General features: G+C 47.5%; 1 protein-coding gene across 2 annotated transcripts in view; it reads right to left on the bottom strand.

Annotated features, from left to right (window-relative positions):
* Positions 1-27,598, bottom strand: part of FRMPD3 (FERM and PDZ domain containing 3) — an 87,731-nt gene that overhangs the window by 13,640 nt on the left and 46,493 nt on the right. For both annotated transcript variants that reach the window (XM_075068720.1, XM_032772195.2), the window contains exons 12-14: positions 25,684-25,863; positions 6,481-6,628; positions 1,713-2,534 (exon numbers count right to left, since the gene is read on the bottom strand). In XM_075068720.1, coding sequence (XP_074924821.1) covers positions 1,713-2,534; positions 6,481-6,628; positions 25,684-25,863 — 1,150 coding nt within the window. The remainder of the gene's footprint in view (positions 1-1,712; positions 2,535-6,480; positions 6,629-25,683; positions 25,864-27,598) is intronic.

The following is a 27,598-nucleotide window of genomic DNA, read 5'->3' as shown; positions in this document are numbered from 1 at the left end:
CCAGACCTCCCCTCCAAGCCCCCTCCCAGAGGCAGGTGGGGGTAGAGTTTTGGGGGGTGGAATTGGAGGGCAGGTTCTAGGCACCGCCAAAATTTCCACAAACTTGCCACTCATGCTCCCAGGCTCCTGCCTGCCACGATCAGCTGTTTTGTGGTGGGCTTGAGGTTGGGAGAGGAGGCAACGATTCGTGAGGCCCACTGGTGGGTGGGAGGCACTGGGGGTTGGAGGGGGAGCTGACAAGAGCTGCTGAGCATCCACTATTTTTCTCCGTGGGTGCTCCAGCCCCGGAGCACCCATGGAGTCGGTCCCTATGGGTGCAGGGTAACCAGGATATTACTGCATACTGCCAGCCGGGATTTCCTTCCCTTCTTCATTATGAACAGTTAAGATGCTGCAGCATACTGGAGACTGATGGTGTCATCTCTACAGGACACCCTGTCTCTGACATCAGCCTTGGGTGCGAGGGAAGTGGCTGAGGGTGTCTCAGGGAACCGATACGGGGTTATGGAGTCTTTCATTTCTAGGTGGCTGGCTCAAATTCACTGGTGACTGAAAGTCATTACCATCTGACAAACTGTTTGCTGGCTTGTGTGAAATCAATGTGGTCCCAGTCCAGTTCACAGTGGACAGGTGTCTCCATCACAATTGACACTGATTGCTGCTCTGAGGGAGCAGATGTGCTGCAAAGACTGAACTCTCCTTCCAGCCTGAGAGCGCATCTGAGGAGGGGAGTTCTGGACCCATGCTGGGCCTGATTTGTGCACAGACAGAGCTCTCAACTCAGCCCCTTTCTCAATTCCCTGGGGAAGAGAGGGCAGCAGTGCTGTGTTAGCTGTCACACCATGCAGCCAGCAGCAGATCCCGCAGCTTCTTCCAGTGGAACATCATGCTGAGTTTCTCTGAGGGGCTGTCAAAGCATGTTGGAGTATTGGCCATTTGGGCAGCATCCACTGGCTGTGCTGTTGTTGGTGACAGAGGTCATAGATCAGAGAGTCACTGAGACCACCATCAACCCTGCACTGTCTGGAGAGAATTCCCCAAGTTTGCTTGTAATCTTTCCAGCAGCGTGTTGAAGAACCTGCAGCTCTTACCCCACTTCCCCCTCCTTCATGGCTGTGTCAGCAGCACCACGGAGGGTACACCTAGGGTGACCAGAGGGCAAGTGTGAAAAATCGGGCCGGGGTTGGTGGGTAATAGGATCCTATATAAGAAAAAGACCCAAAAATCAGGACTGTCCTTATAAAATCGGGACATCTGGTCACCCTAGGTACACCACAGAGAGAGGGGTGCCAGGATTGGGGGACCCCTCAGCCCAGGGCACACCCTGCGTGTCGGAGCTCTGCTCTGCTCTGCAGGGCTTTCTTGTGGCCCAGCCTGCATGGCTTTTGGGGTGCAGGAGCTAGATGGATCCCAGCAGCAGGGAGGAAACCTGCCAGCTATGGGAACTGCTGTTGCTCTCCAGTTCAAACAGGAGGATTCCATCCCCCAGCCCCCCAAAAGCTTCCCAGCACCTGCCCAGCTGCTCCCTCTCTGCACTAGTTCCAGGGTGGGGCTCTCGCTAAGGCCTGTGCTTCCAGAATCTCCTACAAATATGAATCAAAGCTTAGACAGAGGAAGGAGAGAGAGGCAAGAATGAGAGGAGAGAGAAAGGGAGGGGGAGACTCACCCCCACATGGTACATGGAAGCACAAAAGCTCTGCCTACTCCACTACCTGCTGTCTGTTGTGGCTGGGGGTGCGGACAATCCTCCGAAGCAGCTAGGGCTTCCAGAGCCTGCAGGGTGGACACCAGGGCATCGTCCAGCTCCTGGGCATGGTCTCGGACCGTCCTCGTTTGCACGCTGTCTATCAGCGTAACGGGGATCTCGTCGTACAGGATGCTGCAGAGGTGACGGCCCTGCTCCTGACTCTGTGCGGCCGCCCTGCGCTTGGGGTCATCCTCATCAGAGCTATTATCTCGAAAACCCGGAGGCGGAGCAGCAATAGCGGGGAGCAGGGCAGTGGTCTCGTCCTCTTCCTCATCGCTCCCCGGAGGCGGGAGGGACATCAAGTCCACTATGTTGTCATGGGAGCTGCCAGGCTTGCCACCTTTTCGAGAGGCTAGCCGGCTCTTGAGTTTGGCTTTGCAGGAGTTACAGTAGAAGTGCATGGCGTCGTTCCTCATGTGGTTGTCCATGGTGTTGGCCCTTGCCCTACTTGCCTGGTGGCCCTGGTCAAGGCCATCTGGGTTGTACGCATTGGCAACACCGTCATAGCCTTGGCCGGAGCTTTTGGAAGTGGGGTCGGATTTGGTCCTGGGCCTGGTTTCCTCAAAGAAGATCAGGTTTTCATTGATGTCTGTCCTGTTTTCTCGTCGCTTCCTCTGCTCCCGCATGTGCAGGTAACAAAAGCTGACGAGCTCCGAGTCTGACCCCTTGGGAACTCGAGGGCTGGATTCCCTGGGGCTGGAGGCAGTGCCACCCACGAACCCGCTCTCTTTCTTTCCCGAGTGCCCCACTGCAGCCGGCTGGTGGGTGTTGTGCGCGTTGATGTAATCTAAACCAAAATAGCAATGACCATGTTAGAGCAGCGCCCACGAGAAGGAAGGGACAGTCAGGAAATCTACTCTGTGCTGTAGGGAGCCACCAACACTCACCTGCCTTCTGCTAGTCGACCTATTGCAATAAAATCCTTGGGACATCACAGTGGGCATGGAACATGCAACAGCACAAAGGGCACAATCTATGGGGACACAGCTACTTGTTCTCCTCCAGCACACCCACTTCCCAGCACAGCTAAGCCAAGCCTAGCCCTCCCTCGCAGTATGCCAAGAGCTTTTCCCAGCTCGGCTGAGATGCTCTCCAGCAATGCACCTGGTACATTCCCCAACCCAGCTTCCGCAGTCTCCTGCCAGCTCTGGGGCACGTTCACCAGTATTCAGTCAGGTAAGAGAATTTATATACAGGTCCAGGACATGCATAAAAGTATCATTTCTGTGTTGGGCAATAGCAGTAAAAACAGGTGGGCGGCGACCCAGCAGAAAGGATCCTGTGACAAACTGCGGTGATGTGTGCCGTGCTCATATGCTCTGTGGCTCACTTCAGGCAATGGCACAGCCAGAACACCAGGTGCATTAAGTAGAGTGGCAGATGTCTTCTATGTGAATGAACGAGCTGGGACAGTCAGCAGAACTGGAGTTTCCCACCTAGACGCAGCAGCTAGAATTGCCAGCTTCATTCTAATGGTTCGTAGGTTTTAGGGCCAGAAAAGACTATTGTGATCATCTAGTCCAGGCCAGAGAACCCCACCCTGTAGTTCCTGCATCCAGCCCAAAGGTGTGTGGTGGAACTAGTTATCTGTTGGGAAGACATCTACTTTTAACTTAAAGACCCCAAGTGATGGGGAATCTGCCACTTGGGATTCTACTCCATTGGTTAATTACTCTAATGGCTAAAGAGTTGTGCCTTATGTTCACCTTGAATTTGTCTAGCTCTGGCTTCCAGCCATTGGATCTTGCTGATCACAGAAATGTAGGGCTGGAAAGATCTTGAGCGGCCATCTGTTCCAGCCCCCAGCACTGAGGCAGGACCAAGTATACCAAGACCATCTAAACCAACTACAGCTCTCTAGCATCAGTAGTAAACATTATGTATGGAGTGTCCTCCACTCTCCGGAGATTTCTTTGTGCAGGTGAGACAAAGTCCAGGCCTTGTGGGGGATTTCTGACTGCATTCCCGGCAGAGCTGCTGTGAACTAGTGCCGAGGACACAGGTTCCTTGTAACAAAATATAAACAAAATCAAATAAATTCTAACTGAATTCATTAGCTCAGCAACTTGGGCAATTTGTCTCCCAATCTGCACATTTGTATTAAACCGTTCATCACCTGCAATATAAAAACCCCAACAAGAATAAATGTCAAGTATCAGAGGGGTAGCCGGGTTAGTCTGGATCTGTAAAAAGCAACAAAGAGTCCTGTGGCACCTTATAGACTAGCATGCTCCAATACATCTGTTAGTCTATAAGGTGCCACAAGAATAAATGTATCATTTAAATGGAGACATCAGCGCCTAGGGGCTAAATTTGTGTAGCTAAACAGCAAATCCTCCATCATGAACCCCTCTTCTCTTAGGAACTGTATGTCTCTGCCGACTCAGATGGGACTTCCAGGTCACCAGTTCAAAGCCAGCTCGCTCATTGGAAGGCTCAAGAGAGAGGCTGAGGACTGAATGGGACATGGAGACTGAACTATTCCCTCTCTTCCAGAAGTGTGTAACCTCCAGGTCTAGGTTGAAGTGAACAGATGGGGTGAAACGCTCAAGTGACAAACCTGTCTGTGTGGGAGTGGGACCCATTGTACACATCCCTACATCACAGCCACCTAACTTCTGCCTACATGGTCCCCGTTCCTGAAGTGACCACACTGCAGCATAGCGCAAGGCACTCCCTCTGCCCCCATCTCCCAGTCTCAGGCTGAGCACACTGTTGCACCTGCAGACCCCTCAGCAAGGGGCAAGCAGGAGGCTGGCTTCACAAACTGAGCTCAGGGTGCTTGCCTGGTACTATAGGGCACTAGCCATCTGCCCATGGCACAGAACCAGAGCCCATTTGCTTCAAGGGAAAGCTGGGAGCAAGGAGGGGACCTTTGCTGCATATCTGAATTCCTTATGTGGGCTAGCAGGGTATGTTTCTGGCCTGGGGGGTAAGGAGGAGCTGGCAAACAGCTGAGCTATCAGCTGTCACCGCTGGTGTTAACACCAGCTTTGAGAGGATTTTCATGGGTGAAGCACATGACCTGACTGAACAATTCTGCAGCAAAGTGTACTGGCTCCTGCTAAGGGCAGCTGATCTGCTCGACCTCATCAAAGGGAGGTGGATTTAACTGATAATACCAGCACATGATACTCACCCTTAAAACAGGTACAGTTCCACAGGAGACTTCAGTGGGCCCCAAGGAAGACAGATGTGTTCCTCTCTCAGGCAAGGAGTGGGAACCAGGGCTTGATTTTACAGTTAAGATTTTGGCACAGGCTGACTGCAGCCTGGAAATTCAGAGCCCAGGTAATATGACTCACTCCGTTGGGGCTCTCTGACCCCTTCTGCAGAAACACGTTCTCCTGAGGAAAACTCAACTGTCATTGTAGGCTAAATCCCTACCCTTCTGTACCAAACCTGGGCATCTGGGCTGGTGCGTCGGGTGCCGGTGGGGCTGAAGGGGGAAAGAATTTCACCCTTTAGGCCACAGGGACTCCTGTGTCACCATGTTACAGGGATAGATTGGCTGTTGGATCCAAACAGCCACCAATGCGTTGCCTCCCTCCACTTCTTTTCCTGTCCTACCCCCCAAATCCAGCTGCATGAGGACACAGAGAGAGCTCCCCAATCCCACCCCCATGCAATGTGGCACTGAGTCCTTTGTGGCTGCAGAGGAAGGGGCTGGATCTACCCTGACACATTTGTTTCAGTTACAGAATTGGAACCCTGTGACGGGTACCGCCTCTTTAAGGTAGCGTCAACTAGCCCCATCTCAAATGGAGATATGAAACTCCATGTGCATCTTAGTTAGGAAGAATCTCCTTGCCTGGCTAATGCTTCTGCTTCTACACTCTGTATTGCCCCCCGCACAGGCCAAGATTTCCAAAAGTGACTGGTGATTTTGGGTGCCCAATACGAGTCCCCTTTAAAGGTGGCATGATTTCCAGATGTTCTAAGCACACATTCCTGAATTCCACACAGGCCTCTCTAAGGTTCTCAGGTTGGACACCTCAGAATTCAGGCACTCAAAATCATGAGTCATTTTTGGGAACCTGGGCCATACACTTTCGGTTCTAACGCACAACAGCGGCAGTGCCAGAAGTCCCCAGCGTAGCTCCTCCAACACCCACTGGAGGATGTCAGTGTGTCTGAATCTGCATCTCTGCAGATCAGTAAAGGCAGCACAAAAACATTCCCAAGTACGGTCTCTTTGTTCTGCACAGATGCTCAGGACAGTCTCCTCAGCGAAGAACCCTGAAAACTCATGCCAACTGCAGGATCGTGAGTCACAGCGTCTGCACATCATCTCTGCAGGAACATTGCAAGCTGACCTGTGGGCATCCGGTGCTGATTTTTGCTGGTGGCACTAAGTCTTTCTAAATAACAGAAATGTGCTGAGCCAGCTTAGATCTTCCATGTGGATTGGATATTATGATACTAAATGTTGCTTTGTATGTGACAAGAGGTAGGAGTATAATTACTGATACTCTTTCACAGACAGAGGAACCAAGAGGTTAAATGATTTGCCAAGGGCACTCAGTGAGTCAGTGGTATACCCAGAGCTAGAACCTCTGTCTTCTGAAACCTGGTCTTTTCCTGCTAGCCAATGCTGCCTGCTGTGTCGAAAGGGCCCCTGTTGGTTTTGCTTCCATCCCGATGCAGAGGAGATTTCAGCAGGAATTCATCTCCTTTCCTAACTATGCTAAACAGCGGGGTAGGGGGCACAAAAAGCAGAGGCTGAAACGTACCTGCCTTGGAAATCTGAGGAGGAGGAGGCGGCTGGCTGGATGGCCTAGAAAAGATCATCTTCTTGGTGTCCACCAGGAGGCGGCAGTAGCCTGCTATCAGGCAGGCAAAATTGGTGGCTTCAGGCCACTCCATCAGCAGCACCAGCGGCTGGAAAGGAAAAAAGGCAAAGCAAATAAAGGCAATGGCTTTCAGCTGATACACAAATTAAACCAAGTGCGCCAAAGGGGACTGTGTATGCGGGTCCTACACTGGATTGTGTTCTTTCTAGGTGAGAGGGGAATGCTCCCCACTTCCCCCCTCAGCCATGGCTCTGCCACACAACGAGATCCACAGAGAAGAAACCGGTGACCCAAGAAACACAACTCGGCTGTATAACGGGGTGAACGAACACCGCTTCCTCTTCCTTATCCCCAAACAGAAAAACGAGGTATGAGATTTCACATAGCTCTAACTCTACCTATGCCCCCCAGGGTTAAAATGAAGCCACCAGGTCCTAGAGAGGTCTGAAGAAATGTGAGCTCCCAGCAATGAAACTTCAGGAAGGGTGAATTATTAACTCCTCCCAACTCCTAACCTATGGCAAAGATTTACTGCTAGCCAGCTGGAAAGTTAAATCTGTGCCTCAGGAGCAAGCAGTGTCATTTTGTTTAGGAGAAACATTTATTCTCATGCTATGAAAGGATTTTAATCCCTGCTTTAAGGGAAAACTCAGACACAATCTCAGCTATTTTATGTACAGAATAGTGCTCTTGCAACCCTGATATGGTAAAATTGTCATGATCACCATCACCGCGCTCTCCCCCCCATCATCTTGTTTTAGCCACGGTAGGAAGAGGCTGTTGTTAGGAATAGACTTTATTTCCACCTGCAAAGATAAGGCTTTGAATACACTGGGAATCTGCCCCAGTTCCTGCCATCAGTGGCCCGGCACAGCAAAGCTGAACCAGTGTAAACCCTTTGGGTAGAGAGGCAGAATGGCTATTGGCACTGACACAGTTAACCTCGGTTTCAAGCAGCTCTGCTGATGCAATAGCATCTACCTGTATGTATTAGGGCAGTGGTTTTCAAAGTTTGGGTTGCGATCCAGTAGTGGGTCGTGGAATGCAAAGCACTGGGTCGCCTTGCTCAGCACCCAGGGACCCTGGCGGCCACCCAGTAAAAACTAATAGTCCCTAGCTGTTCTGACACTGCGCTGCGCCCTGGAAGCAGTGAGCAGCAGGTCCAACTTGCAGACAGGGGGGCCATGGGGCTCCGCACACTGCCCCCACCCCAAGCACCCTCTCTGCTGGAGGGGGCAGTGCCTGAAGGCAAGAGCCACGCGGAGCTGCTTGTGCGCCTCTGCCTAGGACCCAGACCTGCTGCTGGCCACTTCCGGGGTGTAGCGCAGTCTGCAGTGTCAAGACAGGCAGGAAGCCTGCCTCTGCACCCTGGCTGCACTGCGGATTGGGACACACTGGAGGTAAGCCTGCACCCCAACCCTGTGCCAGCCCTGAGCCCCCACCCCTACAAACCCAGATCCCCTTCCTGCACCCCAATCCCCTCATCCCTGGCCCCAGCCCAGAGCCTGCACCCTTCCACACCCAACCCCCTGCCTCAGCCCCCTCCCAAACACCAAACCCCTCATCCCCAGCTCCGTTGGGATGCGGGCATCAACAATTTTCTGCAACTGGGTCGCCAGAAAAAAAGTTTGAAAACCACTATATTAGGGGTTTGCGCAGGTGCCACTGCAGAGTGGCTGCTCTTTGAAGGCTGGATTCAGGGCAGACCCTCAGTACAGACAAAGCCTATGACTGGCCAGTCCATAGAAGTCAACTTCTCTAGAAGAGAGTGGTTCCAGGTGTTTAAATGTAAACAAATTGAGACCAGTGCAAATGAGAGCCACACATCACTATCTTTCACAACATGAAAAATGCCTTCTGTTATCGCCTCATCAGTAACAGTACTAAGAGGCCACCGACTGGGAAAAATGTAACATGTAAACATAGAGAAGGACCATCTCAGGTATTCGCAATGAGACGAACAGTTTATGTCTGAGATGACTTGGTATTTCAGGGATAGTTGTGAACCTAGCTGATTAACATTCATATTACAGTTCGGCTCTATAGGCCCCAACTGAATTGTGGGGCTCTGTTTTGCTAAGTGCTATTCACACACAAAGTAAGAGAAATTCCCTTCCCCGAAGAGTTTGCAACCTAAGTAGACAAGACTGACAAAGAGCGGGGAGAGATGTGATTTGCCAATGTCACATAGAGGGTGAGTGGTTGAGCTGAGCTGAGCACCAAGGTCTCCTGGGTCCCAGTCCAGTGCACTATCCACTGGACCATGCTGCCTCTCAGAGACAAACCCAAAACTGTCCTAGGCCATTTTTGAAGCACAGCTTGGCCATTTTTGGAAGCATGTGGCTTCATATGCAGAGCAGTCTGTGGAGCCCCAGAGGAAATACAGAGAGTGTTGATTGGTATTTGCTACTCTTTTGGTTCACAAGCTGTGAACATAACAGGAGATGCAGGGTTTGGAAGCACCAGTCTGATGGTTCTGTCTTTATCATCTGCTCAGAGCCTGTGCTAGTAGGGCTGAGTAATAACAGTAAAGGAACTGAACAGGGACAGCTGCAGTGGCAGCTTCAAAGAATGGCTAATATTCTTCTCTCCAAAGCAAGCAGATGATGACTATGCAGATAATTAAGTCCATCCTGTGGGAGGTGTATTTGCCTGTGTCATGACAGAAGGGCTCCAATGCCCACAGTTTTGTTTCAGACTAGTGTTTAGGGTGCGTTACCAGATTTGTCATAACAACGCTCACTTTCTAACATCTTGGGTTGGCTACGAACCTCCATCTCTTCCTGGCTGATGGTGACCTGGCCTCAGTTATACACACCTTGGTCCCCTCCCTTCCGGCCTCACCAATGCAGTATTCCTGGGTAGGAAGCCATCAGCCCTTCCAGATAGAATAGATGTTCCTGTTACCTCTCAGCTATGCTTGCATCTGGCGGGGTTTCACTCACTCAGGTGCAAAGGCCAATACTGAGTAAAGAAGTTGGCTCACCAGCAGCTGAGCAGTTGATTTGGCATGTGACTAATAAGCAAATATACTCAAGCAGGAATCTTTGCCACCAGCACGGTTTATGGTTTTTTTATTGTGGTCACAAATAAACACTAAAACCAAGATTACAGGAATCAAAGAAGGTAACAAGAGAGACAAGGAAATGAAGTGGCTGCATCGTACAACACAATGAAGAGCTCACAGGATCTAGACTCTTCACGTGCTTGAGAGGAGCGTTGCCCCTTTTAACCCAGCTCCTAGCTTCAGCGGAAGTGAGGTAAGGTAGCCCATGTATTCAGATTTCTGCTTGAGGCTAGTCCCTTTTCTCCATGCTGAAGACTTCCCAGGTGTTTGAAGCTGTCTGTTGAAGGAGGGAGCCCCTAGTTTTTCCAGTCAGCAGCAAGAGTAATCTGAGAGCTAACAAGAAATGACGTGGGAAGACCTGACCAAGGCCGCAGAAGCAACTGTCAGCACCTGATGGTGCTAATGGAAGGGATAAAATTCAATTCAAAGGCGAGATTCTGGGTTGTGCGGCGGTGGTGCAGCTTCTGATCAGAGTGTCACAGAGTTTAAGGGCAGAAGGGACCCCCCAGATCATCCAGTCTGACATCCTGTATCTCTCAGGCCACCACCACCACTCAACACCTGCACACTAAACCCAACAGCCGAAATTAGATCAAAGTATTACAGCCCGCAGGAGACATCATTTTTATGTGCCACAGGCAGAGAACTGGAAGGACCAAGGTACACCAGTGCCCAAGGTCCCTGCAATGGCAGGGAAACAATGAAATGAGATATACCTAGATAATCCTAGCATGTGACTGGCACCCCACATGCTGCAGAGGAAGGTGACAAACCCCCAAGGGCACTGCCAATCTGACCTGTGGGGAAATTCCTTCCTGACCCCCACATATGGCGATCAGTTAGACACTGACCATGTGAGCAAAAACCAGCCAGCCAAGCAATGGTCATAAATGGCTGCCGGAGTAGTTCCCTTGTGGAAGGGAACTCCCTAATGGCATAAATCTGATGGAGCTGGCTTCTGCACCAGCTGCCTGCCCACTCTTGCACAACAGGAGTGGCAGAGCTCAAGAGATGCCAGAGCTGGGTAACCAGCTGCCTGATGCCTCCTCACTCCTTTGCGGCAAGTGGAACGGATGCAGTGAGAACCTAGCCTCAAGGGTTTCTTCTACTAAAACCAGAATATTTTGATTTTTGGACAATTCCACCATATGAATCAGAGAGCCAGATTGTCCACAATCTTTCCAGTGCCAATCATTGTCAGAGAAGCCCAATCTGTATATTCTATCAGGAACAAAACAGGATTGGGTTCTAAGTGACTCTGCAATCAACGCAACATGGCACTTTCTGCAGATAACTGAAAGCAAAAGGGCAGAACGTATGAGGATTACTAATGCTGAGTGACCCTTGCTATGTCTCCACGTGAGCACAGCTACTCAGTTTTTGTTTGGTAATTAGTAAGATGCACATCCTAGGTGACTATAGCATTACTATTCTGCAAGAAAGAAGTCTTAATATCAATTAGCATTACTGCTTTGTTATTCGGCAGAACACACTGCTTAATTAAATGATAATGGCATTTAGGCAAATGGGTGCTAGTTTTGTTATACAATTGGTCAAGTGTGAAAGTTCTATTATTGCAAATTAAATTACATTGTTAGTTGTACAACATCACACTTGATTCAGTTGCTTACCCCCTAACCGGGCTGGTAAAAGGAAAGAGAAGGTATTATGAATGAGAGACAAAGGAGAGGGTAAACCGAGATGCTTCAAAATCCTAGCAATCTAGGTCCTTATGTTTCAAGCATGCAAGGAGAATGAGTTATTAAAAAGATGCTTTGTTAAATCAGACTTGGGAATAAATGGGAAAAATTTCCATTCAGAATAGTCAGTTGTTCAATTTACAATCCATGTTGCTGGGGAATTTATGCAGCACTAGCTCTGAACTGCTTTCAGTGAGCTACTGAGTGATAATAATAAAAGAACTGAGCTGTGTTTTATGGCTTTGATTGTTTTCTCTTTGTGGATAACATGGATTTACCATGACAGATTTAGGATCCCGCTGTCTGGCAGTGTCCTGTAAGGAACAGCAAGGACTACTGTTGAAGATCATTATTTCCCCCTCGGTATTCCATGTCTGGAAAATCAACTCCTCTGGATTATTGCGGGGCTTCTGGTATTCTAACTACTACTGTAACAGTCAACAACACTTATACAGCCTGTGTTGTTCCACATAAACGAATCAGTGCCCATGGTCTGTTGCAGTCCTCAGGGCAGATAATGTGGTATTACTGATCCTTTTATATTGGCATGTTCTTTTAGGTCCCAGTTCAGCAAAGCATTCAAGCACTTGCTTAAATCTTTCTCTGATTAGCAAAACACTTAAGTACATGCTCAACTTTAAACATGTGCTTAAGTCTCACTGAAGTAAATGGAATGGAAGCAAGTGCTTAAGTGCTTTGCTGAATAGGGTTAGATGCTTAATTGAAGCATATGGGATGTCTTGAGACAAGTTGGTCCATTTCTAATATGCACCAGTCGATGGAGTATGTCAAGGGCATTTGTTTTCCGTTCTCCATGGCACATGCTCCATGTGTCTTCATACTGGTGTATTTTGTCTTCATGCACAGGGAATCTTTTCTCACCCTTAAACACTACTGCAAGATTGAGTGCTCATATCCCTGGCTCCAATGAGAGGCTATTTCCTTCTAATGCCTGACCATTTCATTTTCACATTTCATGTGCTGACCTTTCACGGTGGCTTGTTTCATAGCTGCCATCTTCTGATCACTTACTGGCATGTTCTGGGTGCCCATTCTTTCACTGGGATCATTACTGTATCAGTGCTGGAGTCTCCTCACCACATATCACCAACAGGTCTACCCTTCCCTGGATGATGCTCTCTATGGACGTTGTTACTGAATTATTTATCTGATTTTTGCCATGCAGGGCAACTTTAGGATGAATGCTGGCTCAAGAGAAACTAGGATACATTTAATGGACCAATCCTATTCCTTTGAAAATTTCAAACTTCATTGTCTCAGCTGGATTTACACATTGCACCAGTTTAGTCCATTCAAGATTTCAGCGTCCATCCAGACCCAAAACTACAAGTACATTCATGAGGCAAGGATGTCTGATGCTTTACGCTCACAGATAAAAGCGCTATAAAATCCAGAGGGCCTGGAAACAGAGTTGGCAGAATTTTTCCACATTTTGATTTTTCAATTATTTTTTATATTGAAATTTCAAATTTTAATGAAAAAAAAGAGAGAACGAAATTTTTGAAGAAAATATCCATTAACATTTTCCTATTTTTCAACCAGCTACATCAGGACATTAATATTAGACAAATTCACATGGGAAATATGGGCAGCTTTTTGGAAGAGCTTCCCTATGGATGGGGTGCATTCTTCATCACTTCATGTCTTTAAATCAAGATTGGATACCTTGCTAAAGGTTATGCTGTAGCTCAATCAGAAGTGATCGGGTCTGATGGGGGAATCACTGGGAGAAATTCTCTGCCTGCCTTATGTATGTAGGAGGTCTAGTTAGATCTGGGACCGACAACCTTTGGCACGCGGCCCATCAGGGAAATCCGCTGGTGGGATGGGACGGTTTGTTTACCTGCAGCATCTGCAGACTTGGCCAATCGCAGCTCCACTGGCCACGGTGTGCTGTTCCAGGCCAAAGGGGGCTGCGGGAAGCAGTGGCCAGCACATCCCTCGGCCCACACCACTTCCTGCAGCCCCCATTGGCCTGGAGCAGCAAACCGTGGCCAGTGGGAGCTGCAATCAGCCAAACCTGTGGACGCTGCAGGTAAACAAACCGGCCTGGCCTGTCAGCGGATTTCCCTGATGGGCCGCATGCCAAAGGTTGCCAATCCCTGGGTTAGATAATCAAGATGGTCCCTTATGGCTTTAAATCCATGAATCTGTGAACAGACATAACCACAATATGAACTTCAAGCTTAAGTGTTGTTATTTTTGTATCTGTTTCAGTGTACTTTACACAGTCCATCCATAGCCAGCGCGATGCACATTCATGTGCTGCAATAGAACTTGAGGTCTGAATATACATAATTTACATTTTATGGTTTACTTGACTTCTAGTGTCAAGTTTATAGTTAATAATCTGACCATCTGGGCCTAACAAGATAGTCAGTTCTTCACTGGTGCCTGACCTTTTCCCCCTTAAGCATTATTAGCTCTGACTCTATCAATTCAAAGCTCACTGCGATCGGGAACATTATTTCTGTCATTTGTTGATCAATAAAATTCCTAGCTTTGTTTGCATACAATCTGCAGGCCTTTGTAAAGTCATTCTGTTTATTCCAGTTTGATCACCAACACCTTTTGCAGGGCAAATTTGGTCATCTGCTTAATTTCTGACAGCTTCTGTCCAATTTCAGAGCCTTGGGTATGTACCCCCATGGGTATATAATTTGGAGTATCGTTCTCCACCTTGATTTCAGTGGCTGCTGTTTTTACCTGGGCTTCTGTTAACTCATTAGCTCTAGCTATCTCCATAACTTTTTCTAGGGAAAGCATGGCTCCTACACAGGGAAGTTTCTCTTATTTACACCAACTATACAGTCTCTCACTGTCCCATCAACATCTGTATGATATCACTGTAATCTTACATTTTCTTACAGACTAGTCAAATGTCTCTCTGACTCCTTGCACTTTGCTGTGGAGTTCTGAACTATCAAAAACTGAGTTTATTTTTGGCATAGCATATGCTTTATATTTATCAAAGCAAGTTCTCAGTGCTTTCCAATCTTCTGTGCCAATGGACCGCATGCTGAAAGTGCCTCTGCTTTTGCCCCTGTTCACAGTCTTGGATAGCTGCATTTGTTTCTTATTCAGATTTGGCTTTGTATGGTCCAGAAAATGTCAGTTCCACAAGCTGTTTGAATCTTTGTCGTGTGTCTGGATGGCTGCCCAATTCCTAGTCCATTTTGAATGCAGGGAACCCAGCAATATCCATGGCGTTCTGCTCCTCCCCACTAGAAGCCTAAGACAAAAAAAGTCTCAATCTTCCTCTCACTCTCTCCAGAAGGAAGGGTTTCAGCATGGTTCAGTGCAAATAAAACTAACGGGATTCATGCAGTTTAGAGTAGCAGATCCTGTTACTTATACAAATGTACTCCCCCACAACACATCACCTCTAGGAAGGCCTGTGCATTGCATAATAGGAAGGCCTGCTTGATATCTGATTGCCTCCCTCCCAGTCTTTATAATTGTACCAGTAGCTCCTATAAAATAGATGTTGGTAGCAATGTTTGTGAATAAACTCAGTCCACCTCTGCCCCAGAATGTTTTTAAGATCAATGAAGTCATCATAGTACTGTCATGCACGGGCATGGGTGTATGCATACCAATGCCATCTACCGGCTAGAATCAGAACTGCTTCACTGTGTGTCATAGGTGCAATACTGCTGGTGGAGAGTGTCTTTTAGGTCAGCTGTTTTGAACCTGTGCTTTGGGAGAAGCAGGGTCTTATTTCTGTCCCTGCTGCCACCATGAAGTTCTGAGTGACCATGGTGAGCAGCACCATGACAACTGGGAAGGCCTAGATCTTACGCTACACTGCAGGAAGTCCTGGCTCCTCCATGTAGCAATGAGTATGGGCCAATCTTCAGCTGGTGCCAACCAGCATCGTTCTATTGATTTTTCTCCAGGATCTGGCCCAGCATTATTCTACCCACCAGGGAAGGTTCCTCAATGTGCACTGCAGCTGTTCACCTGCTTTGTCACTTACATGCGGGAGGGGGCCCTGTGGAAGCAGGAGGGGACGTGTTAGCCCAGTCAATGCAAGAATTAGAAAGCTACAGACTGTACTTGTAGAAAGGCCTTTTATTTCCATTACACACTGGAAGCAGCCCCAAGGCCCCTGCAAGACACTGAAATCAATAGCCAGATTCTAGGCACAGTAGCAGCCAGGGATCTTTCTGAATTAATTTTTTCGTTGTTTTCCTTTGTAAAGTCTTGATCTCTGCTAAGTGCTAGCTGGCTGCAGGCCCTGCTGGGAGACATGAAATCAATTACCCTGATGCTTTTGACTGTACTGTGCTTGGCTAGTCACCAGCCCCTATGCTGCTTCTGTACCTCATCTTAGCTCCTTGTTCAGATGTGCAACTAAGCTGGGTATGACATGCTGCCCAGGTGGGAATTTCCACTGGGAAAAGATGGACCCTTTTGAACCCACAGATGCCATTGTGAGATTAGCCAGTTCCAAGTGGCATCCTGGCTGGATGCACAAATCTGACACCAGTGTGCTGGAACAATTTTCATAGTGGGGGTGCTGAAGGCCGAAGCCACGTATTTGGGTTTCATCACTGCTTCAGGCTACTGCACCCCCAACACCCCTAGTTCCTGCACCAATGTATTTTTTAGAGGGATACAGCAGGGTGTCTCCGCTAATATCAATAATAATAATGAAAAGCAACCAACTACAAAGTGGCTGTGTCATAAAAATAAAAATTTATTGTAAACACAGCTGTAATGAGTCAAAACCCAATGTAACGATTGCTTCAACAGAAAGGGATGGATTAATCAAATCATGAGTGTGGTGAGAAAGGAAAGGAATGTCAGATCTGAACTCAAAGAACAAGTCTTGGATCGAATCAACTGTCTGTCTGATTGATGCTCTTATTTCTAGGGCAACCACCACCCTTCTCAGGAGCGGCGCCAGGGTTTTTGGCACCCTAGGCACAGGGCCGGCTCTAGCCATTTCGCCACCCCAAGCCGGTCCCACGGCTCTGGTGGACCTGCTGCAGGCATGCCTGCGGATGCTCCACCGGAGCCGCAGGACCAGCGGACCCTCTGCAGGCATGCCTGCGGGAGGTCCACCGGAGCAGCCTGCCGCCCTCCCGAATCCTGGCGCTCTAGGTAACCGCCTAGGTCGCCTAAATAGAAGCGCCGGCCCTGACCCATCTACGGAAAATCTAGGTTTGAGTTCCTTGGGATTAAACTAATCTGCCTCTCTATCGCCTTTGCACTGGAAATTGGGCCTGGCATAAATCCTGCTGGGATTGTCATATGGATTTTTAAATGGTGCAACAAGATGGTGATAGTCTCATCTCTGTCTGAACCTTGATGCCAGTGTCCCCTGTCATGACACTGGTATGTAGAAGATAACTTGTATTCCTCAGCAAAAATAAAGAAAAAAACTAACACCAGGGTACTGTGCTAAACAGCCTCTGGGCTGCCTTTAACGGGACACTGTCACTTTAAAAATCATGGCCCAGCCCTGGAGTGGCGAATGGGGAAGCAGCATTCGGTGCAGCTGAGAAAGGTGGCGTTTGAAAGTGGATTTAGGCCACTTCTTTATCCCACTGATCTGGGGCCACCTGCGCACTGGTGTGCCCACAGCTCCAACAGGCCATCCCAGCATCTGGGGATTGCTGGAACCCAGGGATACTCCAGTCACCTCCCTTTTCCACAGCCACATGCCCTGTGCTGTTGGCTGGCAGGTGAGGTTGTTTGGGAGCCACTATGGCAGCACCTCGCCAGCTGAGGATGGTCCAGTGCAGGTGTTATTCACCAGTGGCCATGCAAGTTGTGTGTTGCATCCTTAGGGTCTGATCCAATGCTCACTGAAGTCAATGGATAGACTTGTAGGGGAAACCCTGGCCCCAATGAAGTCAGTACGAGTTTTGCCACTGGCTACAGTGGGGCCAGGATGTCACCTCTGTTGACCTCAACGTGCACTGGCTTAGGCACTGTGTAGACTTGAGAATCTGGTCCCTTATTTGCTTGGGCACCTACAAAATCCTGACCTTTATCACACCACCATGCTATTTACTTTGCCCTGTGGTGTTTGCAGTACAATACTTGCAATGGGGAAACATCACCAACACTGCTGGAACATCAGCAACCACCTACGGTAACAGGCATGACTGCAATGGTGCCTGCTGTCTGACGTTGGTTTACTTTTTACATTTCTCTCCACTAGTCAGTTTGAATTTCAGGTTCCCGTGCAGGGCACAATGCTGCAATGAGTGGATTGCAGAACCTGCATGCGAAGTTTGACATTTAAGCCAACAACACACCCCCATCCCCAGCTTTCACTGGGACACATCTCGATTTGTAAAACCTTACAGATCTAACTAGCATGTGCTATCTTTAACTCGAAAAGAGAGCCTGGGATATCAGAGAAGCTTGAGAGCAAAGCAATTATTTCACAGTGAATAATTCATTAGACAACATAGCTGCCATGCCTGCTCATGAATATCCGTGAGTGGTTTATGATATTCTCAAGCGTAACTGTAATCTGAAATTATTCACTGACTCATTTCTGCAAATAACCCTTGGTTTGTAGTTGTGCATGACCAGTTATTAGAAGTCTGAGAAGCATTGGTTAGTTTTGCTTGGTCACATAAATCACATGGTAGGTGCCTGTTTCCTGACTGGATGAACGTTAACCCTTAGGATTGGGTTTGTAGGGCACCTGACATTGATGTTTCAGAATTCAACATGGCCTTTCTACACAGAGCCTTTAACGGTCCACTTTAAAATTTGCTGTTTCCACGGTAACCTCAGTTGTTCAAATATCTGCAGAAAGTAATTGCAAAAGGGTCATGGACATAAGCAAAGCAGATTCAATTGTTTATTCAAGTGACTGTCCCGAGAAGATTTTTTAAGGTATTCACCCAGTGCTAGTAGATGCCTGTAGCAAATTAGGGGAATTCCTAGAGAAGAGAGCATCACAACCCACCTATGCCTAAAATTAATATCTTTCACATGCCCTCCTAGGGTGACCAGACAGCAAATGTGAAAAATCGGGATGGGATGGGGGGGTAATAGGAGCCTATATAAGAAAAAACCGTGACTCTCCCCATAAAATCGGGACATCTGGTCACCCTATGCCTTCCCTGCTGTTGTTATTCTGCAAAGCGCCTGCAGGTTTAGAAGTGCGATGTGGATTTGATTCCAGGGCTTTAGGTGGAAAGGGCATTCTTAGAACACAGCCCTCTAATGGTTTAAAATCACAGAGGAAATGGATTTATTTGCATCTCACTATTTAGTCAGAGCAGGGAGAGTTACAGTACAATAGAATAATTACAGAAAGCAGATTAGCACTTCAAGGTAATGATCTTTCTCCCTCTCCTTTTAGCCTGTCTCAGCCATTGCAGTTCTAAGATTAGCATATGCCTCATTCTGTGCCAGACACTCTGGCTCTGAATCCCTGTCTCTGCATGTGGATATAATTTAAAGATAGGCGGCAACAGCCTCTCCTAGCACATTCCAGCCTTAAGATACAAGTGGACCCTGCTTGACTGTACCAGTGGGATATCTTTCCCTTTTCCTCCTTTGAGGAAGGGATGGGGGCATTTTCGATGACTTTGGGCAGCCATCTTGAATTTCACAAGAAGTCACAATTTGTGGATGAATTCACTGGGTGAGTGGGTGGAAGTTCTACAAGAGAACTGTTTTCACAGCAGATGTTTGCGCTACGTAGCAGGAACCAGGAGTGGGTCTGCTTTTACAGTGGAGAAGGACTTGGGACCTTATTCATAAAGTTATTTAAAGCTGAGGAGACTGTCTGACTCAAGGGACTCATAATGCCATACAGAGCATTTCCTGTCCAAGTTGCCAGTTCAGATTTGGGGGGTCAGCGAGGTACCAAGGGAGAGCTTTTGGGGGAGCTCTCATTCTGGTTCATAGCAGATGAGTATCAACATCACAAACTGCCATCGTATTTGTCATTCTTGTGGCCAGTTTCAGGTGAGTGGCTGAGGACTAAAAGCGCCATAGACAAAGAACTACTCTCTCATCCCAACGGTAGGCATCCCTCCCTGGGTTGAAGCACACTGTTAGTGGCGAACTGTGTGCTCTATCGCTGAATGTTAGTGTTTGTCTGTGGAGAGACAGAGGGCTTTGGTTCTCAGGGCTGTTAATCTGGCCTCTTTAAGGGGCACTGAATGAACACACACGAAACGAGGCTGCCTTGAATTCATCTGGCAGTTGGGATCACACTTCACTCCAGTGTATTACCATCTTTCAAACATTAATAGCTAGTCAAAGACAAAAAGTCAATCAAAGGATGTTTATCATTCTATTACTGATGTATTAATGCCGCAATCTGCCCACAAATGGAAGGGGCGTGGATGCAAGGAAGAACCAGAAGGGTTATTCATGATGGAGATCAGGTATTTTTTTACATAGCAGGCATAACACAAACCTAGTGGGATGATGCTCATAAGTAGAATGGCCTGGGGTGCAATCCACACAGACGAAGTAGGAGGATATGAATATACCACTATCTCTTCACAAGTATTTGCAACCTTGGCAAGACATAACTAGACAATGGAGAGTGTGGTGATGGAATTATTTTGGTAAGAATGCAGAGGATGGAAGATCAAGGAGGAATGACAGGTGGCATCTGCTACAGACTACCAGGACTGGAAAAAAGAAAGAATCAACCTGTGAGGATCTCCGAACCACAGGATGCTGTACTCTCTGGGGATTTTAACTGCTCAGATACCTGCTGAACAACTACTACAGCCAAACAGGCTTCATCAAAGAGGCTCCTGAGTTATACAGGTGGATGCTAAAGTAGAAACTCCAAGCAGAGGGGAAGTCGTCATGGATCAGCTACTTCCCAAGAGACAGCAGCACAGAGAATCAAAGCAAGCTTGAAACCAACCACCATGTGCTACTTGAGTTCAGCAGAGTAAGCAATTGGATCACTCGGGGCAGCAACACAAGGGTGTCTAACTTCAGGAGGGCAGATTCTCAGGAATTATCAAGGCTGTGGGAGGAGATATTAAAATCCACCAGCAGAGAAGGCAGTTGGGGAATCCCAAACAAACCCATCATAATTCCAGTTCCACAGACTAGACTGGCTCTACAAATACAGGATGCAAGGAAAGGGCTGCTGGGAGATCTGAGGTTAGAAGAACCTGCCCCAGAGATGGGAAGGAAACCACGGAAAGACACACAGAGTTCAGTTACTGTTCACAGAGGAAGGATCAACACATCAATAAAGCTGGTGACTCAACGCTAAAGGGGCAAAGGGCTTTTATAAATATCAAGGGGAAAATAAACTGTTATTATTTATTATTTGCATGACTGTAATGCCCAGCCTTCCTAACTGAGATTAGAGCTCCAGGGTGCTAGGTGGTGTTCAGAGGCACTGCAAGAGACAGTCCTGGCTCAAAGAGCTTAGAGACTAACTAGACAAGGCAGAGAAAGGGTGGGAATGGGAACAGAGACACAGATAAATGAAGTAGCTTGGGATATTCGTTGGATCGCTGCCTCTCAAACACAGCCATTTATAACTGAGAGGGGGAATGAAATTAACCAGGGCTCAAAAATAACTGAGAACCTGAACTGCTTTGTTTGGATGTTTCCAGAAAAATAAAGAAAAGAAGTTGGAAAAACTTGGAAACCAGGAGTCCTTGTTAAAACAACAATTACCAATAAAGACCAGATGAGGGAACACTTGGAAAATCTGTACTGATATCAATTGGCTAATCTGGATGACATGAATGCTAGGGTATCCACTGTCCATGGAAGTCAATGGGAGCATCTCCACAGAGGTAAATGAGTATTGGATCAGGCCTTAAAGGAATCAGCACACAAACCATCTCACCAACAATGAATTTTGAAAAGTTGTGGGAAAATCTAGGAAGTATCAGAAGACTGGCAAAAAGCAAACCTAATATTGAATTTCCGCAAAGGAAAAGAGAGCGATCCGAGAGATTACAAGACCGTAGAGCTATTCATATGTAAATGAAAAGAACAAATAGACAGAAAAATAAACAACCTGGTACTACAGTGGAACCACGGGCAATTGGGCCAGATACACTTGATTGCTTTTGTGATACAGTTACAGAATTCGTAGAGGTTGGGAAAGCAGAGGATGGAAACTACTTGTAGTTTAGGCAAACATTTGATACAGTGTCCTATAAAATCTCACTCCTCAGTTAATTCAGACTGTTTGGATTATGGACTCTGGCATGTGGGCTGCAAACTGCCTGAAGGACCAGAAAGACGAGGTTATGGTAAAGAGCAAAGCATTGAGTATCCAAGGGGCGAGTTTTGAGCTGGGTGACCCACAAATTGGTGTTAGGTTTGGTCTATATTTAATATGTTCATTAATGATCTAGAAGAGGGAATAAGCAGCACATTGATGGATTCAGGAGATGATTCCAAATGGTGCATTTATGAATACCTCTGTAGAGAGACCATTCATACACAGACACCCGAGGTTTAGAAACAAGGACAAAAAAATAACAGCATGAGATTTGAAAAACCTCAAGCTAATGCATCTAGTGGGGATGGAATGATGTGAACCAGAGATACTCCTTTCAGAGTGGTAGCCGTGTTAGTCTGTATCAGCAAAAAGAACAAAGAGTACTTGTGGGACCTTAGAGACTAACAAATTTATTTGGGCATAAGCTTTCATGGGCTAAAACCCACTTCACTGGATGCATGCAGTGGAAGATACAGTAGGAAGATATATATGCACAGAGAACATGAAAAAATGGGTGTTGCCATACCGACTCTAATTAGACTAATTAATTAAGGTGGACTGTTATCAGCAGAAGAAAAAAACATTTGTAGTGATAATCAGGATGGCCCATTTCCAACATTTGACAAGAAGGTGTGAGTAATAGTAGGGGAAAAATTAGCATGGGGAAATAGTTTTTACTTTGTGTAATGACCCATCCACTCCCAGTCTTTATTCAAGCCTAATTTAATGGTGTCCAGTTTGCAAATTAATTCCAGTTCTGAAGTTTCTCGTAGGAGTCAATTTTTGAAGTTTTTTCGTTGAAGAATTGTGACTTTTGGGTCTGTAATTGAGTGATGAGGGAGGCTGAAGTGCTCTCCGACTGGTTTTTAATGTTATAATTATTGACATCTGATTTGTGTCCATTTATTCTTTTGCATAGAGACTGGCCAATGTACATGGCAGAGGGGCATTGCTAGCACATGATGGCACATAGGTAGATGTGCAGGTGAACAAGCCTCTGATGGTGTGGCTGACGTGATTAGGTTCTATGATGGTGTCCCTTGAAAAGATATATGGACAGAGTTGGCAACAGGCTTTGTTGCAAGGATAGGTTCCTGGGTTAGTGTTTTTGTTGTGTGGTTGCTTGTAAATATTTGCTTCAGGTTGGGGGGCTGTCTGTAAGCAAGGACTGGCCAGTCTCCCAAGATCTGTGAGAGTGAGGGATCGGTTGGAAGGATAGGTTGTACATCCTTGATGATGTGCTGGAGAGGTTTTAGTTGGGGGCTGAAGATGATGGCTAATGGTGTTCTGTTATTTTCTTTGTTGGGCCTGTCCTGCAGTAGGTGACTTCTGGGTATTCTTCTGGCTCTGTCAATCTGTTTCTTCACTTCAGCAGGTGGGTATTGTAGTTTTAAGAATGCTTGATAGAGATCTTATAGGTGTTTGTCTCTGTCTGAGGGATCAGAGCAAATGCAGTTGTATCTTACAGCTTAGCTGTAGACAATGGATCGTATGATGTGGTTTGGATGAAAGCTGGAGGCATGTAGGTAAGTATAGCGGTCAGTAAGTTTCCGGTATAGGGTGGTGTTTATGTGACCATTGCTTATTAGCACTGTAGTGTCCAGGAAGTGGATCTCTTGTGCGGACTGGTCCAGGCTGAGGTTGATGGTGGGATGGAAATTGTTGAAATCTTGGTGAAATTCCTCAAGGGCTTATTTTCCATGGGTCCAGATGATGAAGATGTCATCAATGTAGCGCAAGTAGAGTAGGGGCATTAGGCAATGAGAGCTGAGGAAGCGTTGTTCTAAGTTAGCCATAAAAATGTTGGCATACTGTGGGGCCATGCGGGTACTCATAGCAGTGCCGCTGACTTGAAGGTATATATTGTCCTCAAATGTGAAATAGTTGTGGGTGGGGACAAAGTCACAAAATTCAGCCACCAGGTTTGCTGTGACATTACTGGGGATACTGTTCCTGATGGCTTGTAGTCCATCTTTGTGTGGAATGTTGGTGTAGTCTACATCCATAGTGGCCAGGATGGTGTTTTCTGGAAGATCACCAAAGGATTGTAGTTTCCTCAGGAAAGTGGTGTCTCGCAGATAGCAGCTGGGAGTGCTGGTAGCATACGGCCTGAGAGAGAGTCTACATAGCCAGACAATCCTGCTGTCAGGGTGCTAATGTCTGAGACAATGGGTCATCCAGGATTTCCAGGTTTATGGATCTTGGGTAGCAGATAGAATACCCCTGGTTGAGGCTCTCGGGGTGTGTCTGTGCAGATTTGTTCCTGTGCTTTTTCAGGGAGTTTCTTGAGCAAATTGTGTAGTTTCTTTCGGTAACCCTCAGTGGGATCAGAGGGTAATGGCCTGTAGAAGGTGGAGTTAAGAGACCTGCCTAGCAACCTCTTGTTCATATTCCGACCTATTCATGATGACAACAGCACCTCCTTTGTCAGCCTTTTTTATTATGATGTCAGAGTTGTTCCTGAGGCTGTGGATGGCATTGTGTTCTGCATGGCTGAGGTTATGGGGCAAGTGATACTGCTTTTCCACAATTTCAGCCTGTGCACGGAGGTATTGGCAGGGATTTAGAGGTGTCTGTGGACAGCAAGTTAGACCTGAACTTGCAATGTAATTCCGCAGCAAGCAATGCCAATGCAGATTTGGGTTGCATACACAGAGGTCTCTCATCCCACAGCAGGGAGGTAACAATCCTACTACTCTCTCTATAGATCTGTGCCTGGAATATTGCTTCAGTTCTGGGTGCCCTGTTACCAGAAGGATTGTGCCAATTTAGAGGCAGATAAGAGGGCTGCTACAGGAATAATCAGGGGCCAGTGGCAGAGACTGATGGGGAGAGATTAAAAGTACTAAGGCTTGGCTAAGTCGCAACTGAAGAGGGATGACATGCTAACAGTCCACAGATCTCAGCAGGATGTTCACACCAAGGAGACAGACCATCTGCTTTGAACAGTACATGCGGGTTGGGGGGAGAGACTCGATCATGGGCTGATATTAAGAAAGGGAACCTTTAGGTTCAGTATCAAGAATACTTCCTGACAGTGGGTTCTTGGGGAAGCATCTCCCAGGGGACGATGAAGATCCTAGCGCTTGTGACTCTGCAACCATGATGAGACACATCCCTAGTGAATGGAATCAGTCATCATGCACTGGCAGAGAGATGGGTCTCTTCTGAATCCAGCCCCATTGATTCTGTGGAGAGATCACTTGTGTTTGCGGTTGCCAGGCACAGCTGGAGAATCTGGCCAAGCCAACAGAGGCTGGTAGGCCTGGGAGGTGATGTTCTCAAAACGGTTCCTTCCTGCAGCCTTTCTCAGAGGGTATGGCCGCTTGCGGAGGTCAGGGGCTGACTGCAGGGGTTCAGTGAGGGCTAAAGCAGTGCCAGCTCCTGCCAGTGCGCCTCTGTCTCGATTGCAGCACCCCTGCTGCTCCCACTGAGCCCTCAAACAGCATTGTCAATGCTCTCCAGTCCTGACTGACATTTTTTCAGTTCAATTCGATGAGGTTTCATTGGCATGCCAAGTTATTCCAGTGATGCTGATGTGTAAGAAAGAGACAGACCCCACGGGTACCTGTCAGAGGGGTATGACCACCCAAGACGTGTCCATTTGTCATCACTGTCTGTTCCTGGTCTGGTGGCAGACAGAATTTCCTGCTACTCATGTCCTAAATCTCCACCCAGCTCACTACATTCATCTCAGTCCCAACCTGCAACCCCGCATCTGGTCAAAGGACACAGTATCACAGTAGCACTTAGGAACCCCAGCCAAGACCAGAGCTCCAGACACTTTACAAATACATAGCAAGCCAGTCCCTACTCAAGGCAGCTTACACTCTAAGTAGACAAGACAGACACAGGGGAAACAGAGGGGAAGTGACTGACCCAAGGTCACCCAGCAGGCCAGCAGCAGAGCTAGGACTAGAATCTAGGTCTCCTGACTCCCAGTCCAGTGCACTCTGTACTTGACCCAGTGTCCAGGAGACATTAATGATGAGATCAACCAACAAATCTGCACTCATGCCACCTGAAGACAAGTCCTCAGAGGAGCCCTGACCCTTAGCCTCTGAGCCTCCTCGTGTGAACGTCCCTGCTAGCCCTTCTCCCAGCTGAAGACCATGACTCCTTCTGCACCTGCCCTGGGAGGAAGGTGTGCCTACCTTGGCATCCAGGATGCTGGTCTCCACTCGTGCCACACCCTGGTTTTCCCTGAACAGCTGGATCTTGCTGACCTTGCTGAACTCTGACAACACCGTGGTGAGGTTGGTCTTCAGGTCGATGACATGACTGATACCGTGGCGGGGGCCCACCAGGAGCATGGTGGCCGGCTGCTTCTCGTCCTGAGAGGGTGGCCACCCCAGCCGAATCAAAAGAGAGAGAGAGACATGTGAAAAAATGCCATGCAGCTGTATGTGAAAAGGCTGCCTGCCCAGTCCCAGCTGAGCTCTGTTCCTTACATCAAGCCAAGCCTGAAGCCAAGACGTTATTTACTCAGCTGGCTGAAGTCCACCCTGAATCTGGGCCGGGGGGAGGGGTCACAGCACCAGAGATACTTAATGCACGGCAAGGGGGGCAGCCAATGCTGAGAACACACCTGGAGCTTGCCAACAGTTTAGCTCCCTTTTCCGCAGTGATGGGAATGGCACCTTGGAACAGCATGCAAGTTGCCAAAACTATTTAAAAATAAATAGCAGAACTGATTGTCTGCATGAAATATTCAGGCCTGTTGTCATGCTACAGAAAAGTAAAAGCATGTTACAGAGATGACAGGTTTTAAATCATATCTGAGGAGGAGGAAGCCAGTGAAAGGGGAGGAGGACGAGAGGGGTTGAGGAGGAATTTTATGGAACAATAAAGGAAAATAAAATGCTGATCTCTGATTAAGAATGGCAATCAGTATTGACCTGGCCATTCCAGCCATGATACATGGTGCTAAACTGGAATGTGAAGGGAAAGCTACAGGTTGGACAAACACGCACAGGAAAATAATGATGAAGATCACACTATTATTGCCCTAATGCACATATTGCACCTCCATCGAGCCTTTCATCTGAGCATGTCAAAGTGCTTTATGAGCATTAACTCTCTGGGCCTCTCCTGGACATGCTAGATCAATATTCCTACCTTCATTTTACATTTGAGGAAACTGAGGCACAGAGAGATGTCACTTGCCCAAGGATATGCAGCAAGTCAGTATCAGAACCCAGGAATGGGAGGCAGGAGGCCTGACGCCCACTCCCCTGCTCAAATCCCTCAACCACATTGTGCTTAATATAGTCTGGATCTATTTTTATGGAGCACTTGGAGCTGTTGGGATAGGCACTTTTGGAGTTTTTACATAATTATGAAGAAGCAAGTAAAAAACATGCTGCAGACCAAACCAATGGGGAAGGAAGCAAGATAAGAGGACGTTGTGAAAGTGGGTACAGCCTGTGTGGCAGGAAGGAACAATAGCAGATGGATGAAACTTACAACAGAATGGAGAGCCATGGATGGAAGGTGGCACAAGGGCCACTAGAGATGGAGATGAGCCAGGTAACTGGGAACCTTTGCAGGTCCTATGTGCTCATGGTTTGGCTGCATGGCCTTCATCCTGCAGTGAACAAAATGAGGCTGTGTTGATGAGGATGATTTTAATGGGGATGACAAGTAGGTGGAAGGAGTGGACTATGCTCAGGCAGATTATATCACTGTAACAGCTTCCGAGACACTGCAGACCAATAGACAGGCTGGGATTGCTAATCACAGAAATTTCAAGGCTGCCTGATGTATTCATTGCAAAGACAGAACAGGGAATGTTTCCTGGGACTCGGTCCTCCATTGAGGATCCCGTCACATGCTTCCAGGCCTCACAGACACTCATGGAGGGAGAGGGAAAGATGAGATATCCAAGGGCCAACGACAGGACAGCCACTAAACTTTTACAGCTGCAAACCCTGACAAACAGGATTTCTATAGTGGAGCTGGGATTTAAGAGCATGGCTGAGGCCCTTTAAAATTAATTGGGTAGAAGATAATCTAATTAAACAACTACAGACACAAAAGGCCCAATCCTCATCTGGTATAAACTGGCAC

This window comes from Chelonoidis abingdonii, chromosome 8 (assembly GCF_003597395.2).
Source record: "Chelonoidis abingdonii isolate Lonesome George chromosome 8, CheloAbing_2.0, whole genome shotgun sequence".
NCBI classification, from domain to species: Eukaryota; Metazoa; Chordata; order Testudines; family Testudinidae; genus Chelonoidis; species Chelonoidis abingdonii.
The sequence above is the reverse complement of the archived record's forward strand: the minus strand, read 5'-3'. Positions and strand labels throughout refer to the sequence as shown.